Source organism: Grampus griseus (genome assembly GCF_964374135.1).
Source record: "Grampus griseus genome assembly, chromosome: 2".
NCBI classification, from domain to species: domain Eukaryota; kingdom Metazoa; phylum Chordata; class Mammalia; order Artiodactyla; family Delphinidae; genus Grampus; species Grampus griseus.
Window position 1 is genome coordinate 14,962,679 of NC_139018.1, and position 14,369 is coordinate 14,977,047.

Below are 14,369 nucleotides of genomic sequence, written 5' to 3' on the forward strand. Positions count from 1 at the left end.
TTCCCAGCACTATTTATTGAAGAAACTGTCCATTCCCACTGTATATACTTGCCTCCTTTGTCATAAATTAATTGACCATCTTTATGTGGGCTTATTTCTGTGCTCTCTATTTTGCTTCATTGATCTATGTGTCTGTTTTTATGCCAATACAATTTTGACCACTATAACTTTGTAATATAGTTTGAAATCAGGATGTGTGATGCCTGCAGCTTTGTTCTTCTTCCTCAAGATTGCTTTGGCTTTTCAGGGTCTTTTGCAGTTCCACACAAATTTTAGGATTGTGCTATTTCTGTGAAAAATTTCATTGGAATTTTGATAGGAATTGCATTGACTCTGTAGACTGCTTTAGATAGTATGGACATTTTAACAATATTAATTCTTCCAATCCATAAGTGTGGAATATCTTTCCATTTATTTGTGTCTTCAGTTTCTTATACCAATGTCTTATAGTTTTCAGCACACAGGTCTTCCACCTCCTTGGTTAAATTTATTCTTAGGTATTTTATTCTTTTTATGAAATTGTCAATGGGATTGTTTTCTTAATCTCTCTGACAGCTTGTTGTTAGTGTGTAGAAACACAACCGGTTTTTGTATATTGACTTCGTATCTTGTAACTTTACTGAATTCACTTTTTAGTTCAAACAGTTTTTTTTGGTGGAGTCTTTAGGGTTTTCTTTATATAATATTATGTTATCTGCAAATAGAAACAATGTTATTTGTTCCTTTCCGATTTGGATGCCTTTTATTACTTTTTCATACCTAACTGCTCTGGCTAGGACTTCCAATACTATATTGAATAAAAGTGGCAAGAGTGGGCATCTTTGTCTTGTTCATCATCTTAGAGTATAATTTTTCACCTTTTCACTGTTGAGTATGATGTGAACTGTGAGCTTGTCATATATGCTCTTCATTATTTTGCAGTACACTCCCTCTATACTTAGTTTGTTGAGAGGTTTTTTTTTTATCACAAACGGATGTTGAATTTTGCCAAATGCTTTTTCTGCATCTATTGAGATGATAATATGATTTTTATTCTTCATTTTGTTAATGTGGTGTATCACGTTGATTCATTTGCCAATGTGAAACCATTCTTGCCTCCCTGGAATAAGTCCACTTGATCATGGTGCATTATCCTTTTAACATACTGTTGACTTTGGTTTGCTAATATTTTGTTGACGATTTTTGCATCAGAGTGATGATGGCTTAATATTGTTAAGATGGCAATAGTCCCCAAATGAATCTACAAGCTCAACAAATTCTGCTGAGGGAGGAGCTTCAACATAGTGGAAGAGTAAGACATGGAGATCACCCTCCTCTCCACAAATACATCAGAAATACATCTACATGTGGAACAACTCCTAAAGAACACCTACTGAACACTGGCAGAAGACCTCAGACCTCCCAAAAGGCAAGAAACTCCCCACGTACCTGGCCGTGTGGATGACAGGCTCATGGTGCTCCAGCCAGGTGTCAGGGGTGTGCCACTGAGGTGTGAGAGTCAAGTTCAGGACACTGGTCCACAAGAGACCTCCCAACTCCATGTAATATCAAACTGCAAAAATCTCCCAGAGATCTCCATCTCAACGCCAAGACCCAGCTCCACTAGACGACCAGCAAGCTACAGTGCTGGACACCCTATGCCAAACAACTAGCAAGACAGGAACACAGCCCCACCCATTAGCAGATGACATGATACTATGCATAGAGAATCCTAAATATGCTACCAGAAAACTACTAGAGTTAATCGATGAATTTGGTAAAGTAGCAGGATACAAAACTATGCACAGAAATCTCTTGCATTCCTGTACACTAATGATGAAAAATCTGAAAGTGAAATTAAGAAAACACTCCCATTTACTACTGCAACAAAGAGAATAAAATATCTAGGAATAAACTTACCTAAGGAGACAAAAGACCTGTATGCAGAAAAGTATAAGACACTGATGAAAGAAATTAAAGATGATACAAACAGATGGAAAGATATACCATGTTCTTGGATTGGAAGAATCAACATTGTGAAAATGACTATACTACCCAAAGCAATCTACAGATTCAATGCAATCCCTATCAAACTACCACTGGCATTTTTCACAGAAGTAGAACAAAAAATTTCACAATTTGTATGGTAACACAAAAGACTCCGCACAGCCAAAGCAATCTTGAGAAAGAAAAACGGAGCTGGAGGAACCGGGCTCCCTGACTTCAGACTATACTAAAAAGCTACAGTAATCAAGACAGTATGGTACTGGCACAAAAACAGAAATATAGATCAATGGAACAGGATAGAAAGCCCAGAGATAAACCCACACACATATGGTCACCTTATCTTTGATAAAGGAGGCAAGAATATACAGTGGAGAGAAGACAGCCTCTTCAATAAGTGGTGCTGGGAAAACTGGACAGCTACATGTAGAAGAATGAAATTAGAACACTCCCTAACACCATACACAAAAATAAACTCAAAATGGATTAAAGACCTAAATGTAAGGCCAGACACTATCAAACTCTTAGGAAAACATAGGCAGAACACTCTATGACATAAATCACAGCATGATCCTTTTTGACCCACCTCCTAGAGAAATGGAAATAAAAGCAATAATAAACAAATGGGACCTAATGAAACTTAAAAGCTTTTGCACAGCAAAGGAAACCATAAACAAGACGAAAAGACAACCCTCAGAACGGGAGAAAATATTTGCAAATGAAGCAACTGACAAAGGATTAATCTCCAAAATTTACAAGCAGCTCATGCAGCTCAATATCAAAAAAACAAACAACCCAATCCAAAAATGGGCAGAAGATCTAAATAGACATTTCTCCAAAGAAGATTTACAGATTGCCCACACACACATGAAAGAATGCTCAACATCATTAATCATTAGAGAAATGCAAATCAAAACTACAATGAGATATCATCTCACACCAGTCAGAATGCCTATCATCAAAAAATGTACAGGGCTTCCCTGGTGGCGCAGTGGTTGGGAGTCCACCTGCCAATGCAGGGGACACGGGTTCGTGTCCCGGTCCGGGAAGATCCCATGTGCCGCGGAGCGGCTGGGCCCGTTGGCCATGGCCACTGGGCCTGCACATCCAGAGCCTGTGCTCCGCAACGGGGGAGGCCACAGCAGTGAGAGGCCCGCGCACAGCAAAAAAAAAAAAAAAAAATGTACAAACAATAACTGCTGGAGAGGGTGTGCGGAAAACGGAACCCTCTTTCACTGTTTGTGGGAATGTAAATTGATACAGCCACTGTGGAGAACAGTATGGAGGTTCCTTAAAAAGCTAAAAATAGGGCTTCCCTGGCGGCACAGTGGTTGAGAGTCTGCCTGCCGATGCAGGGGATACGGGTTCGTGCCCTGGTCCGAAAAGATCCCACATGCCACGGAGCAGCTAGGTCCGTGAGCCATGGATGCTGAGCCTGCGCATCCGGAGCCTGTTGCTCCACAGCAGGAGAGGCCACAACAGTGAGAGACCCGCGTACCGCGAAAAAAAAAAAAAAAAAAAGCTAAAAATAGAACTACCATACGACCCAGCAATCCCACTACTGGGCATATACCCTGAGAAAACCGTAATTCAAAAAGAGTCATGTACCAAAATGTTCATTGCAGCTCTATTTACAATAGCCAGGACATGGAAGCAATCTAAGTGTCCATCAACAGATGAATGGATAAAGAAGGTGTGGCACATATATACAATGGAATATTACTCAGCCATAAAAAGAAATGAAATTGAGTTATTTGTAGTGAGGTGGATGGACCTAGAGTCTGTCATACAGAGTGAAGTAAGTCAGAAAGAGAAAAACAAATACCGTAGGCTAACACATATATATGTAATCTAAAAACAAAAACAAAAAATGGTCATGAAGAACCTAGGGGCAAGATGAGAATAAAGACGCAGACCTACTAGAGAACGGACTTGAGGACACGGGGAGGGGGAAGGGTAAGCTGGGACGTAGTGAGAGAGTGGCATGGACATATATACACTACCAAATGTAAAATAGATAGCTAGTGGGAAGCAGCCGCACAGCACAGGGAGATCAGCTCGGTTCTTTGTGACCACCTAGAGGGGTGGGATAGGGAGGGTTGGAGGGAGGGAGATGCAAGAAGGAGGAGATATGGGGACATATGTATGTGTATAACTGATTTACTTTGTTATAGAGCAGAAACTAACACACCATTGTAAAGCAATTATACTCCAATAAAGATGTTAAAAAATAATAATAATGAACAAATTCTGTTAATGGGTATGAAGTTTCTATTGGGCATAGCAAAAGTGTTTTTAAATTGATTATAGTGATGGTTGCCTAACTGTGCATATGTTAAAAGCCATAAATGGTACACTTTAAAAGCAAGAATTGTGTGGTACATGAATATTATCTTTAAAAACTGTTATGTTAAAAACAACAATAACAACTCTGGATTTGCTAATGACAGTCATTAATGACCTCAGCGAGAGCAGCTGAGTAGTGGTAGGGGTTGAAGCCAGACTGAAGAGGGTCAAGAAACAAATGGAAGATGAGGACGTAGGCAACAAACATCACCTGCCCTTTCTAGATGTTCTGACAAAGGAGATAAAGGAGTTCTAGAAAGGGGAAGGTTTACAGGGACTGTGATGTTTTAAAAAATTAAAATACAAATCAAAAAATAAAAATCAAAAATTAAATACAAAGAAAACATATTAAAAGCAGCAAGGGAAAAACAACAAATAACACACAAGGGAATCCCCATAAGGTTAACAGCTGATCTTTCAGCAGAAACTCTGCAAGCCAGAAGGGAGTGGCAGGACATATTGAAAGTGTTGAAGGAGAAAAACCTGCAACCAAGATTACTCTACCCAGCAAGGATCTCATTCAGATTTGATGGAGAAATTAAAACCTTTACAGACAAGCAAAAGCTGAGAGAGTTCAGCACCACCAAACCAGCTCTACAACAACTGCTAAAGGAACTTCTCTAGGCAAGAAACACAAAAGAAGGAAAAGACCTACAATAACAAACCCAAAACAATTAAGAAAATGGGAATGGGAACACACATATCGATAATTACCTTAAATGTAAATGGACTAAATGCTCCCACCAAAAGACACAGATTGGCTGAATGGATACAAAAACAAGACCCATATATTTGCTGTCTACAAGAGACCCACTTCAGACCTAGAGACACATACAGACTGAAAGTAAGGGGATGGAAAAAGGTATTTCATGCAAATGGAAACCAAAAGAAAGCTGGAGTAGCAATTCTTATATAAGTTATATATATATATATATATATGTAGTTTGCTTGAGTGCAGTGTTTTTTGTTTTCTGTACTGAATTCATTAGCATGGGTCGGTATAAAATTTAGCATAGGACAATATGTAATTTGTAAACTAATAAGGTCTTAAAAGTGAGGAATTAAGTCTTAAATTTAATTATTTATTGTAAAGAGCAGAATAGCATACATAAACAGGTGCCTAAGGAAAACTTGTATTCTAATATGGAACTCTCATGAACACCTTTTTTTTTTTTTCTTCTAACGGTATGATAGTAGGCCATTTGATTATTTTTATGGCTTTAACTTTACAACAATGAAATATTCGTAAATTTAAAAAAAAAAAAAAAAAAAAAAAGGAAAAAGAGAGAAAATCCAGTAGAGAGAAAATGTTGGAGCCCATGGAAACTTCAGTTTCAAACACTGGAAGAAGATCTATCTTCTCTGATTTAAAACAGAAAAAATATTTCTTCCTAATATCTGTCTAAATATGACCTTTTCTTCCCTAAGATAATGTGGTGGCTTTCTCCAAGAGTTCCCATCATTTACATTTTACCAATTACTCCTTATTAGTCAGGATTCAGGTAATGGAAAGTATCACATTGCAAGAAATATAGCCTCCAAGGATTATAATTTAATCTTTATGTAATCCTTATTCTTTTATCTCCAGAATTGGACTTTAATACTGAGGACGTAAAATGACAGCATCTCTCAAAAATGTTAAATTTTTAGTCAGCCAAAAATAGGACTAAGGCCATCAATATGGAAGGATGTAAAACTGTGGTTATTTTCAAATCAATAGATAAACTTTTTCCCCTAATATCTGAGCCTAGATAACCATTTTAGAACTCTGGAACATATCCGTGGATCATTCCAATTTACCTATTCCCTAGAATTTAAAACTATCCAGTAATGGCCTTTTACCAAAACTTAATTTCTGGGTTCATTATTTTCCAAGACTGAGTCCTCCTGTGGTAGTTCTAAAATCTTTGTTATTTTTCTGAATGCTTAAATTCAATTCCAGCTGAAAGCTCTTGATAAAAATCCCTGATATTGGTCTTCCCTGGTGGTGCAGTGGTTAAGAATCCGCCTGCCAATGCAGGGGACACGGGTTCGAGCCTCGGTCCGGGAAGATCCCACATGCTGTGGAGCAACTAAGCCCGCGAGCCACAACTACTGAAGCCCGCGCACCTAGAGCCCGTGCTCCACAACAATAGAAGCCACCACAATGAGAAGCCTGCGCACCGTAACAAAGAGTAGCCCCCACTTGCCGCAACAAGAGAAAGTCTGCACGCAGCAACGAAGACCCAATGCAGCCAAAAATAAATAAATAAAAATTTTTTAAAAATCCCTCATATTAATAAAGAGTTGGTGGTGGAAACTATAGTAATGTGTTATCTTTATTAATTTTCCTATTTCTAGGCCATAAATTATATCCTGATGGGTGCTCTGATGCAGGGAAATACCATTCAGAAATGTAACACAACAGTAGTACCATAGGGAACTGGTTCAGATATGACCCTTTTGAAAAGGAAGAACGTCTAACCTCGGCAATTATTCATTGTAGGCAGCCTTCTTGCCATATCTCGTTTTCATCAGCTGGAAGCTCAATAATGTTAGTTTCAGCTGAACAATTTATATATGGATAGAACACTTTTTTAATCATGGTAGAAGACAATTGTTAACCTTCCTGATATAGAAACGTTGGCACAGAAGCCAGAAGTTATACGGTCCAGAAATAATTTTGCTACAAAATATATGTAGCTTCTGATGCAGTGTTATGTCATCATTCTGCCCTTAGCCATCCTGACTCATTCTTTGCATTGGTGTTCACATTGAATTAACATAAATTCAAGACAAAAATCTCTCCGTATCACCTTAGGAATGCTGGCTCATTAATTTTTTTGCTGTGTTAATAGTCCCTTATAATTCAACTTTACTAATGCATGTAACATTCATTTTAAACAATAGTAGCTTTATTTACAGGAGAAACACTAAGAGGAGATTTGACATAGTAGTTAAGAACACATACTCCAGGGCCACACAGAAATCTGCTGTTACCCTTATACCCATTCCTTTATAATGTGCATTTGGCTCCCGAGTATGTGCTCTTACCCACTGTATTAAATGTGCATTTGAATCCCAGCTCCGCCATTTAATAGCTTTAGAATTTGGGCACGTAATTTGACTGTGCCTCTGTGCCTCATTTTTTTCATGAGTAAAATGGGAGTAACAGCATTTCATAGGACTGCAATGGGAATTAAATGAATTACTCCATATCAAGTGCTCCAGAACAGTGCTGGGTACATACAACATCCTCAGTAAACGCTAGCCACTGTTATTAGTTCTTATTTTAAATTAACTAAGAAAATAATTCACAATATAAAATTTGAACCTAAATATTGCATACAGTGTTAGGAAATCTGATAGTGCTTGAGGAAATTCTCGCAAGCTGAACGAGCACTGGCGTATCATGGAGAACCAGGGGAGGTTCAAGTCTGAAGTGCAGGAGCAGGTCTTGTTTCCAGCCTTACCAACCAGCAGTGTGACTCTGGGCGTGGCCTCCTCCTGTCCCATGGAGAGATTCATCTACATAGTCTCTGAAATTACTTCCAGCCTCAAACAGTCTATTCCTTGAATTCACATTTTTTGTGTTCTGTCAGCTAAGTAGTACTATTTGTATAATCTGAACAGAAACAAATGAATACCTGCAAAATAGTTTTCATAAAGTTAAAAAAAGGTAAAGTAACACAGATAGAGCCCAAAGCCCAAAATATGAATGTGAGTGGCCTTGGCCCTTTAACGCATTTTGTTGTATGAACACCTCAATGAGAATTCCACTAAATACTGGAGAGGAGAGCCTGTCTAGGATTTTACAACGCACAGTATTGGGTCCAGCCTAGCCTTCTCAGGGCTGACCACAGGGGACTTCTGGCCTATGACTCCATTTCTAATCCTGATATTCTTATATTGACAACATGATAGCCCATAAATAGCTTCTCAGGAAAAAGCAAAATTGATCGCACATCATTTCAAATAAAATTAGAATAAAGACTTGATTTCTAAGACTCCTGGACTTCTGGAAAACTTTTTTTAACTGAGATGACTGAAATAAAAACTCCTGAAAAATAACGGAATGATGGTGTTTTATACACATTTATTTTAAAGCATAATATATAAGAAAGAGTAGAGTGTCTCACAAAGCATTTGATAAAAAATAGCCTTAAGTACAAATTTTAATCTCTAAAGTCTCTACCAAGGATAAGTGTATACACTTTTAGTCATAAAAGTGCAATTTTAAAGGCAGATTTCAGACCTCTTAAGCTACATGATAGCTAATGGCCAGGACATTAAAAATGTGCATTTATAAAAATTTGAGGAAATTCATGGAAATGTTTTGTAAACATTATAAACAAACATCTACCATATAATGTGGGAGGTTTCATAATCTGCTTACAAATGCTTAAATCCTGTCTCTTATAACATTATCTTATAAAGTTATTATTATGAAGTTTTAAACATTCTGGTTTAGATTTCCTTATGTCACCTTCACTAATATCAAGCACAGGTCTGTACTACACATATATATACACTACTTTTTCCCTTGCATAATGTTCCTCCCTAAGAATATCTTTAGTCTGAGGAAAACTCAGAGCATAGCAAAATGCTGCTTTAACTGCTTAATTAAATGTTGAGTGTCCACGTGATCTGGAAATGCTGCTTCAGACTTTTGAGCAGCAATGTAGCTCCTCTGTAGATCTCCCATCTGTAAGAAAGACCAGACCAGAATAAGACCACAGAATGAGAACCAGAAAAAAAAAAAAAAAAAAGACATAGTATCTGCACAATGTAGAAACCCAAGGTGAATTGCTTGATTGTGCTACTTCGATTTAAAATTTTTTTCACCTAGATTACAACTCAATCTTGAAAAAACATGAGAAAAGTAAAATAACCAATTAATAAATAATTTCTGCTCTATTACAGTTGTCTAGTTATGAATTCATAAACCTGTGTTTTCTTTTCCTGTCACTGATAGTTATCATAAAAATAAACTGATGTCTGCATGCTAAAACAGCCAGCTCGGTAAGAAAACTATTTGTAATGTACCACAGACAATGACATATTTTGATTAGGGTATTATCTTTTAGACAGAAAATTCAAGTAAAAACTATTGTATTTAAGATACAATAACATGCTCTGGGAGCTTTTAAATGGTTGCTAACACAGTAATGTTGGCCAGATAACCTGGTTTTAAAAGTTTATAAAGGACATATCTGATTTTCTTTTCTTTTTTTTTTTTGCGGTACGCGGGCCTCTCACTGTTGTGGCCTCTCCCATAGCGGAGCACAGGCTCCGGACACGCAGGCTCAGCGGCCATGGCTCACGGGCTTAGCCACTCTGCGGCATGTGGGATCCTCCCGGACCGGGGCATGAACCCATGTCCCCTGCATCGGCAGGCGGACTCTCAACCACTGCGCCACCAGGGAAGCCCAACATATCTGATTTTCAATAAACTTTGTGTTAAAGTCCAGTCCCCAAGGAAAACACACACAGTAACCAAATCCATCTGAATGTATCTTGATTCATGTATACATTTCTACAAAGAGAAAGCTTTTTAGTGTGTACACACCAAAAAAAAACAAAACAAATCTAGATCATTCACTTCTGGTAGTTTTTTGGTAACATGCATATGAATTAAAAACGTAAGTTTCCTTTTTTAAATCATAGCATTTCTTTTCAACATGCAGTTTTCTCTTATGGAAATGTAGCCTTTGGCTTAAAGAAATATTTCATTTGCATTATATATTATTAAAATGTAATAATCGTCCTGAAAGAAAGTAATCAAGGCTTCTTTGTGGTTTAACTAAGTGGCAGCACAGTGCAGTGGAAAATATGTGGGAATCCTTGGGAGCTGGGCATGAATTCTGCCATGGGACTCCAGGGAAGTCTTCTAAGTTCCAGAAGCCCTGGGTTCCATTAGAATATAAGCTGCACGAGGTAGAGGTTTCTGTTTTACTCATTGCTAACATCCTCTGTGCCGACAACAGTGCCTGGTACGTAGCAGAGGCTCAACAAATGAAACATCAGTTGTATGAAAAAATGAGTAGGGGAGGTAAGTGTTACCTACATCGCAGGGTTGTTGAGAGAATTAGCGGTTCAGAGAGCACCTGGAACAGTGGCCAGCACTTAACACGCACTCAAAAATGACAACTTATGAATAACAGCTTATTTTATTTTCAAAACAGAAATGAAAGTGCAAATGACTTCACATTCATGCTATGAAAAATGATTTTTATAATGTCTTTTGGTCTATAAAGAGTCTTTACATCAGCAAACATTTTTAGCCATTTCCTTATCCTCAAAACTCACCTTCCATGTTAAAGTAAGGTTTCCAAGTCAAAGTTATTAGATGACTTTTGTTTGTTTCCTCTTATTGTTAAAATGGCACACGATTCCTTTTAGCTCTTGGATGTTAACTGACTTGTAACACAGTATCGATGGTTGCATTTTCCCCATATTGTTCATAGCTAAAACAGCTTTCACTAATATCCCTAATTTTACAGCATCATGCCAGACTTGATGGCAATATGACCTACAAATGATATACAGGATTTCCTTGCTGCAAACGCTAATTACTAAATCCTTCCCAAACCAGGAGTTAATGAATAGTTTTTCAATGATTAAATGTCATATCTGAAAACATAAAATAATTCTTCTGCAATCTATAATGGTGTTAAGTTTAGCTAATATTCAGTGATAAATATACTTAAAGTGTATTAAACTGTCCCTCGAAGTGAAGACATATGTGTACATAATAATTAAGTGTTGAAAAAATAATCTCTCAGGAAGTTATGGGTAGAATGTCCTTATTTAACTGCACATTGTTTTAAAAGCAAGAAATAAAAACAAACAGGTCAGATGATAAATTGACAAAGAAAGAGAATACCTTATCAGAAACTGTTGCAAAATTAAAATGCGGTTCATACATGTGGGGTGCTAAAGATGAAGCAGTTTGTAACAGTGCTCTTGCCTGTGTTAAAAAAAAAAGGAAAGAAAAGAGAAACCAAAGCTATATGAGCATATATTAGCACTGTATTTGTGATTTTTTTTGTTTATTTTGGTAAAAGAATACTTTACCCAGGATAGGACTTTAATAAACATAACCCTGTAATAAATAAGATGAATTCCTCATGAAATACAACTTACTGATAACCAGGAACTACCTATATCTTGCCAAAATTATATTAATAATAAAATGCTTCAAAATATGGAAAAAATGATGGAATCCAAAAGTTATGTGAGAAACACTGATCTTACAAAGTTTATATTTCAGTATGATGTACAACTGAAAAATAATGCTCTCAATGCTAAAAAGTCTTATTAATCTAGTTTTTGTTGATGTTGATTGATTCAGTAGGCTTCTAATTACCTGTTCTCTAATGCAACAACAAAAACCACCAAAAAACCACTGTAAATTCAAATCCCCAATTTCTGTGCTGGATGACACTGAGCAAGCATTTATTATACTGCTGACCTGAAAATGACAACTGAAGGCCTCTGAAAATGACAAGCTTTCTGTTCTCTAAAGTACTCAAAAGACAAAATTCACATCATTTTTTTGTCCCCTCTAGACTCAAAGGATCACACATTGCAGAGACCACTGAGAGACACGAGATGCCCGTACACTCATTGTTAAGATCACAAACTCAGCATTCCAAGCTGCCGAACAGCCTTTCAACTTGTAGCCAATCTTCTATGTATGACCCTGAGGACAAATTCTTTTATCTTTTTTTAATGGAAAATAAATAATAGTTTAAATAGGATAGTGGATATTAAATTTTGTTTTATGATTTGTTATTTTTTTTAAATTGAGCTATAATTTTTAATAATAATGAAACCTTTCACCAAAACATTTCAAATCAATTGTATGCTGGAGAAACTACAGTAAGTAGGAGGGAAAGAAAATCACCAACATGGAAACAGAGAAAATCATAAAGAACACTTGCTTCAAATGGACACAGGCAAAGTTCTATGACAGAACAAGTTCCCAGTTTAGAGTAGTTAGTTTTTGTTTAAAAAATACAAATCCATCTTATTTACTTTGGGAAAATTTTGTGAAACAAAGGCAGCATCCAGTGACGTTTCTTTGCTTGTTTTATTAAGTTTATCAACGTGCTTAGGAGACCAGGCTGGAGGTTAACATCCTGGCGTGCTGCTCACTACGTCTGTGACCTTGGGTAGTTACTTACCCTCCTCTAGTCTGTTTCTTCATCTGTAAAACAGAGAATGTAATATCTATCGATGTTGATTGCCATTAATATTGTATGAGTGTATTCAGCATTTTAAACTTCTTGTTATGTAAATAATAACAGTAATAATAATAAAATTTATTAAGCATCTATCATGTGCTTTTACTACGCCAAGGGCTTTGCATGCACAATCTGCTCATCTTCACAAGCACACCTTCGGGTCAGTACTGTTATTACCCTATTTTATTTATCATCCGCTAATTCCACCAATACTAAGCACCTACCGAGTGTCAGGCAATGTTTTCGATACTGAAAATATAGCAGTTAGAAGACACAGAAGGCCCCTGCTTTCATGCAGCTAGCATTCTACATTTTACATATAAAGATGAAAATATCTAGTAAAATGATAAGTATTGTGAAGAAAAGAATAGTAGGAGATGTGATAGCACCTGAGGGCTCCTTTAGACTGATGTTCAAGCAGGTCTTTCTAAAAGGGCGGTAATTAAGCTAAGACCTGAATGATAAAAAGAAGAGTCATTTCAGGATCTGAAAGTATTTTCCAAAGGCACTACAGTAAGAACAGGCACTGCCCAGTAGCAAGCAGCTAATGTTTCTGGAAGTCAGTAGTGAAGGAGTAGTGGCAAAAGATACAGTCTGGCAGGACCCAGAGGCTAGATTAGGTGGGGCCCCGCAGGCTAAGGTTTGAAGTTCAAATTTTATTCCAAGTGCAGAGAGAAGCCTTTGGAGAATGCTAAGCAACGTAGTAATAAATAATCTTGTTTTTTGAAAATATCCTCTAGGCCAGCGGTCCCCAACCTTTTTGGCACCAGGGACCGGTTTTGTGGAAGACAGGTTTTCCACGGGCGGGGGTGAGGGAGGGGGGCACAGTTCAGATGGTGTTGGGGAGCGATGCGGGGCGGCAGAGGAAGCTTCCGCTCGCTCGCCCGCCGCTCGCCTCCTGCTGTGCCGCCCAGGTCCTAACAGACTTCAGCCCAGGGGTTGGGGACCCCTGCTCTGGGCTGCTCTGAGGGAGATGTATTATAGAGTGCTACTCCTTGCTGATGGAAGTGGAAACAAAAGCAAGAGCTAGGAGACCCTTGTAGTCACCCAGGCAGGAGATGAGAGCAGCTTGGAGAAGGGGGCCGGGAGGGGAGGACTGAAGAGGTGGGGGTAGAACTGACAGGGCTCACTGGACAGCACGGAGGCAAAGGGTGGCAGGGAAGGCACTCAGAAAAGACAGGTTTCAAGGGTGGGTCCTAGGATTTTGGCTTGAGCAGCTGGATGGCGGATGGGGGGCGGTGTGAGTGGTGGAACAGTTCACGAAGATAGGGAAGCCTAGGGAGGAGCAGATTTGTCCTAATAAAATCAAGTGCTCTATTTTGGATACTGAAAGGTTAAGTAACTTGTCCAAGGTCACACTGCTAACATGTGACAGAGCTGGGATCAAACCCAGGCCAGTCAGACTCCAGAGCTCATTTTAAAATTGTAACGTAAAGAGAGCTGCACGTGACAGCTTTTCTTTGAAGAAAGAAGACTGTCCACAGTAACCCAGTAGTTCACTGACCTGTTCGACATGGCCCTTCCGCATCTCCAGCACGGCCAGGTTGTTGTAGGCCTCTGCGTGGTTATTGTTGTTGACCAGAGCCAGCCTGAAGCACTGATGGGCCAGATTTGTATCTCCTATTCCCTACAAAAGAAAAGCACAAACTCGTACACACAAATCCATTCACTTCCCCCTGCCACCTCCGTCCTCCTTTCCTCATACAAATCTTGTGGCCACCACAGAATAAACAACATAGTACCAACACAGGAGTCAAGTGTGAATTGTACATAAGAGGATTTAACCTAAGAAGATAAAGTGAGCTGCAGTGA

At 38.3% G+C, this 14,369-nt stretch overlaps 1 protein-coding gene across 3 annotated transcripts in view; it reads right to left on the reverse strand.

Moving 5' to 3' along the window:
• Nucleotides 1-8,441: 8,441 nt before the first annotated feature.
• Nucleotides 8,442-14,369, reverse strand: part of TTC8 (tetratricopeptide repeat domain 8) — a 50,876-nt gene continuing 44,948 nt past the window's right edge. For all 3 annotated transcript variants that reach the window (XM_082648697.1, XM_082648696.1, XM_082648698.1), the window contains 3 exons: nucleotides 14,062-14,184; nucleotides 11,195-11,278; nucleotides 8,442-9,013 (listed from right to left, as the gene is read on the reverse strand). In XM_082648697.1, the coding sequence (XP_082504823.1) occupies nucleotides 8,897-9,013; nucleotides 11,195-11,278; nucleotides 14,062-14,184 (324 nt within the window). In that variant the 3' untranslated portion in view covers nucleotides 8,442-8,896. The remainder of the gene's footprint in view (nucleotides 9,014-11,194; nucleotides 11,279-14,061; nucleotides 14,185-14,369) is intronic.